The sequence below is a fragment of the Ostrea edulis genome, chromosome 7 (assembly GCF_947568905.1).
Source record: "Ostrea edulis chromosome 7, xbOstEdul1.1, whole genome shotgun sequence".
Classification (NCBI taxonomy): domain Eukaryota; kingdom Metazoa; phylum Mollusca; class Bivalvia; order Ostreida; family Ostreidae; genus Ostrea; species Ostrea edulis.
The window spans coordinates 74,122,669-74,128,428 of record NC_079170.1 but is presented as its reverse complement, the minus strand read 5'-3'; the positions used below and the strand labels follow the sequence as shown (position 1 = coordinate 74,128,428).

Here is a 5,760-nt window from a genome sequence, read left to right as displayed (position 1 = left end):
CATGCATTTATATTTGTTTAGAAAAGTGTTCCAAATTTCCAATATTTCACTCTTTTCTTTACTTAGGAATTGCAGCAAATGATTTAACATTTTGTTCTGATATGTTAATAGTACTATCATAATTTGTACATGTATATATTACAAGCCAAGTCTAGCGACTCTCAGTATACTTTCAGTATTTTGATTTTAATATACAATTTATGAACCACTCTAATAGGAACCCGTGGGTATTGTGATGCAGTGTTGGATATAGTGTAAATTTGGGGGGGGGGGGGGGGGGGGGGGGGTTTCCGCGGGTATTGCCGTAATTCCTAGCACCGGAAATCGGTTCTGCCCGGCGGTGGATTTTATTACCTATTTTACCAACACCCCGGGACTACTTTTACACCCACTTGTGGAAATAGCGTCGTTAGGAACCTGAAATGTCTTGTGGATCAGAGAAGTTTGTGGAGAACATAGGGAGCTGACTGTTAATAACAAAACGACATACAGTTATCAATGACGATACAAACAAGTAAATAGGTAAATACATTAAAGAAGAAAATAAAGAAGAGAACGAAATGCAATTTAACTTTCGGTTTGATTTCTCCAGGAGTGGAAGGTCCTTGGGCTACAGTATGAGTAAAACCACCCCTTTCTCCCTACACTCGTCAGGACGGAGCGGTTTTAATCAGACTACTTAGGCTTAAAAATATCAATTTAAAAAAATCGAAAAACCCGTACCCTAAAATCCTGTAAGGTTTTATCACAGAGGCCCGTGTAGTTATAGAACAGATGGTGTAAGATTTTGAGAAGACTAGCCCCTGTGGTTTTATACACAGGTGCTTGGGTGTTAAAGGGGCATGGGCACGATTTATACTGAACGTTTTCAAATTTTATTTTTCCATTAAGGCTTTTTGAATGTTTACAATGCTTAACTGAGGTATTTGAACGTATTACAATCTAATTTTTATTGTTTACAAAGCTTAATTAAAGCATTTCTAATGGTCAACCAAACAATGAATGTCAGTTGTAAAGTTACAAGTTACAGCACTCACAATTCTTTGTTATGTAAACAAGGCTAGTGCCATATAGATTGCTTAATAGAAAATAGCATGTTTAAAACAAAATGAGATGTAACAAATACTAGAAAGTGTTTTATTGTGTTTATAATTAACTTGTAACTTGGGAAAAATCTGCTTTAAATAAAACTTTTTCTAGTTATTATATCTAACCTATGCTCTGTATCTCTCTTGTAATTCAACAACTGGCTTTCAAATTTAATATAGGATATAAAATGAATGCGGACCAAATTTATAGAGGGTGGCGATTTAAAAGGCAGTTTCTCAAACTGGTCACTCAAAGATATTCAATATTAAACAGTGGGTAGTCTGGTTAAAACACCCAACTCATAATGCAGTGATTGTTGGTTCAGAATAAAAAAAAGATAAACAGTGGTTTAATCTATAAGGACAGTGGATATTGGGCTGGATTGCTCAGTGGGGAAAACATCTGACTAGTAATACTGGGGTTCTGGGTTCGATTTTTGAGGTTGATCCAGCTAGAAATCGTCTCCTTTCCTATTAGATTGGTTTGCAATTCAATACTCACAGTCCTGTTACATTGATGTTGTAATACAATACTCCCACAGTTCTGTTACATTGATGTTGTAATACAATACTCACACAGTTCTGTTACATTGATGATGTAATACAATACTCCCACAGTTCTGTTACATTGATGATGTAATACAATACTCACACAGTTCTATTACATTGATGTTGTAATACAATACTCACACAGTTCTGTTACATTGATGTTGTAATACAATACTCACACAGTTCTGTTACATTGATGTTGTAATACAATACTCACACAGTTCTGTTACATTGATGATGTAATACAATACTCACACAGTTCTATTACATTGATGTTGTAATACAATACTCACACAGTTCTGTTACATTGATGTTGTAATACAATACTCACACAGTTCTATTACATTGATGTTGTAATACAATACTCACACAGTTCTGTTACATTGATGTTGTAATACAATACTCACACAGTTCTGTTACATTGATGTTGTAATTCAATACTCATTCAGTTCTGTCAATGGCGTGTACCTGTGGTAAATTCATACAAAGTATGCATTGGAAGGAAGTTTTTAGTAGGGAACTACTTACATGTAGTTTTCGTGGTTAATCTTAACCTTGTAAAGTGCAAGGGATTTTTTCATTTCTTTTTCGGTATATCAATTAATGTTTCGGGGGTTATTAATCCTTGTGCATGTACGGTTTTGTTTATAAATAGGGTCTCATGATTTTGTCCAAAAATAAAGTGTAACGTGATATTCAGGTGACGTCACGAGAAGTCAGTATGAGAAGAATGTATGATAGTTCAGTCCCAGTCTTTATAAGGGTAGATATTTACTTTGTAACAGAGCTACATTATTCCAGACATTCATTGAAATAACTGTTAATAGATACAAATCACACACTACGCTATTCTAAACATGCATTAAAGTAACATTTGTTAGGGAGAAGTCGCACATTACAGTAATAATGTTTTAATTTTCTTCACAGTTTAGTGTCCTAACTTGATAGAAGGTCATGGCGAGTTCATATACATCGACACCAGAGACAACGAACGCAAACAGAACGTGTCGAGTTGTGCTCGGTCCCTGTACGGATGGACTCCGTGACGTACTACGTCAAGAAGTTCCACCACACACATTCCATCATGTCATCAAACAAAACAAATTCAATCTTCCACGTCTGACGGCTGTTCAGTGTGACCTCATTTTACCCAAGAATGGAAATTATATGGGAAGATATAATGACATTGACATATCATTATTGTATATCTTATTGAGAAACATAACCAACATATCTCCTCATTCCAATGGCTGGGGCAACGATCCTGACCCCCATGACACGAGTCTCTCTGCCAACATCGAGAGGATTCGATTGGTCCGGAATCGTTGTGTTCATTCATGTGATCCGTTCATGTCCAACGCGGACTTTACCTCCATTTGGTCAACCATTAGATCGACAATGGTAGATCTGGATTCCTTCCTCATGAATGGAAACAAATATGAAAAGGCGGTGGATTTCCTACGTCATGAGTCGATGGACCCTGAAAATGACCTACATTACGAAGAAGAACTGAGGAAGCAGGTGGAGGAAGATAAGACGACCAGGGAAATAGTGGTCAATCTTGAGAGTAAGTCAAATTCTGTAATCAGTTTTTAGTTCACCTGAATATGTATATGAAAGCTTCCTGAAATAGATGATATTCAAGGTTGTTAATATCATGGCGGTCTGAGTAGGCTGCTGTCACATTAGAGAAAACGCTTTAAAAACCACAAGAACCACTGAGTCAGAAAAGTTGAAATTTTCATTAAAAGTACAAATTTACACTAACGTTTCCTGACATACAGCATATTAAGTTTGTTAAATTCATGGCTGATTGGGACAGAGTAGGACCACAGTGGCCCACAATATATATGAAAAATCTTTAGAAATATCTCTTGAACTATTTAATTTAGGGCTTTCATTTTTTGTGTATACATTCTTTACGGAAAGACCTTTCATATGATTCAATGGCGTGTGTACTTGTGACCTTGACGTGGAAGTTTGACTTACTTTTGGTAACAATCTTACCTATTCAACAGTCAGGGGCATAATGAAAAATAAACGTACATATGAATAAGTTATTTTACGCAAAAAATTTATTATATGAAAGGTGAAGATAATGAACAGTGATCAATTCCATAACTCCTATAAGCAATACAGGATAGAGAGTTGGACAAACACAGACCACTGAATATACCAGGGGTGGATTAGTATTAGGACTATATATTTTAAAGAAATAACACATTATTGTTATTTTTATGCCAATCTTCAAAGAAGAGGGGCATATTCCTTTGCACTTACATGTATCAGTCGGTCGGTAGACCACATGTTGTCTGCTTAATATCTTGAGAACCATTCACTTGGTCGTAATGATATTTCATATGTTGGTTGGTTATTGTTTTTCAGGTCAAATGTCAAGGGTCAGTCTACTCTGAAAGAGGAATATACTGTCCACTTCATATCTTAAGAACCATTTGCTTGACATACATCAACATACAAAGAAATGGGGAGAAAACCAATCCTGAGTTCATTAAGCCTCCTTCTGAATTTCAATTTGGTCAAAGTTTACTACATTCAAATATGCAGAGGCCAAAAAATTAGGTTTACTTAACAATTTTGAAGTAAATATTGTATTGTGGGCCTGTGAAGATCTATGAACAATAAGGTTACCCTGCTTGATTTGCTTTCATTGTTTTGGAATTTCAAAGCAAATGCTTTTTAGCATTGGTAATGGGGCCTTATTTCGGCCCCCTACAGACCCAAAAAATTCCTGGGTACATCCGAAAGGGTAGATTACACCTACTGATTTTGAAGTCAAATGGTCAAAGGTCAAGGGTCAAACTGGACACAGGAATATACTTACCAATCAATGTCTAAAGAAACATCTGTTTGACAGACATCAAAGTTGGTACACTGGTATATCTTTTGGGGAAGATCCATATCAATTGATTTTGAGGTCACATGATCAAAGGTCAAGCATCAAACTGGACATAGGAATATACTGTACGCTCAATATTTTGAGAACCCTGTGCTTGACAGACATCAAACTTGGTACACTAGTACATCGTCAGGAGAAAATGACCCCTACTGATTTTTAGGTCACACGGTCAATGGTAAAGGGTTAAACTGGACATATTCATATACTGTCCTCTCAGTATTTTGAAAACTGTTTGCTTGACAGATGTCAAACTTGGTACACTGGTACATCTCCAGGAGAAAATGACTCCTATTAATTTTGAAGTCTCATGGTCAAGGGTCAAACTGGACATAAGAATATACTGTTTGCTCAATATATTGAGAACCCTTTGCTTGCCATACATTAAACTTGGTACGCTGATACGACTTCAGGGAAAATGACCCCTATTGATTTTTGAGGTCACATGGTCTAAGGTCAGTGGTTAAACTGGACTTAAGAATATATTGTTCGCTCATTATCTTGAGAACCCTTTGTTTGACATAGATCAAACTTGGTAGACTGATTCATTTTCAGGATGTAAAAGAATATGTAGTGCACAGACTCCAATAAACAATTATTGATCATTGATTGTATACTGTTTAACATCCTCTCGAATATATTAAGCTCATATTGGGATGTCTATATTTGCTCAGCACTTATGACCTTAAGGCAGGGAGGGGTTTTTGTCATCCACATCTGCTCTGACAAAAGACCTCAGCTTTTGCAGTCTCACCCGAAGGAACAACCCATTTAGTCGCCTCCTATGACAAGCAAGGGGCACTGGGGATATATTTTAACCCCGATCCCCACGGGACGATAATTGTTGAAGCAGGCGGAGCTTAGTAGAGTGTTACTTGTTATTATGAGGTGTTATTTACATATTTGGGTGAAATATTTATCGACAAATTAACAATTTTACTCACTTTTCCAAAGACTTTGAATAGTTTTCCTGGATTAATTAAGCAAGGTTTAAAAAATACAAACATTTATTTTCATTTTGGTGAGTATGGCAAAAATATGTGATGTCATAAAATAATGTAAACAAGTTAACTAGCAATAACCTGTTCAAATTGAAGGAAAGAGTTACAATCACGTAGTATTTAATGGAGGACAGGTGCAAAGGGAGGTAACTCATTGTGACCAAAAATGCTAAATATATGCTTTTTTCTAATAACGTGTTTGCCTTAT

At 36.1% G+C, this 5,760-nt stretch overlaps 1 protein-coding gene across 4 annotated transcripts in view; it reads left to right on the top strand.

Moving 5' to 3' along the window:
• Positions 1-372: 372 nt before the first annotated feature.
• LOC125653620 (uncharacterized) overlaps positions 373-5,760 on the top strand; it is a 32,863-nt gene continuing 27,475 nt past the window's right edge. For 2 of the 4 annotated variants that reach the window (XM_056145339.1, XM_048883191.2), the window contains exons 1-2: positions 373-514; positions 2,565-3,204. In XM_056145339.1, coding sequence (XP_056001314.1) covers positions 2,592-3,204 — 613 coding nt within the window. In that variant the 5' untranslated portion in view covers positions 373-514; positions 2,565-2,591. Of the gene's footprint in view, positions 523-2,564; positions 3,205-5,760 lie in introns of all 4 variants that reach the window. The other 2 variants (XM_048883190.2, XM_056145340.1) reach the window with 2 other exon arrangements.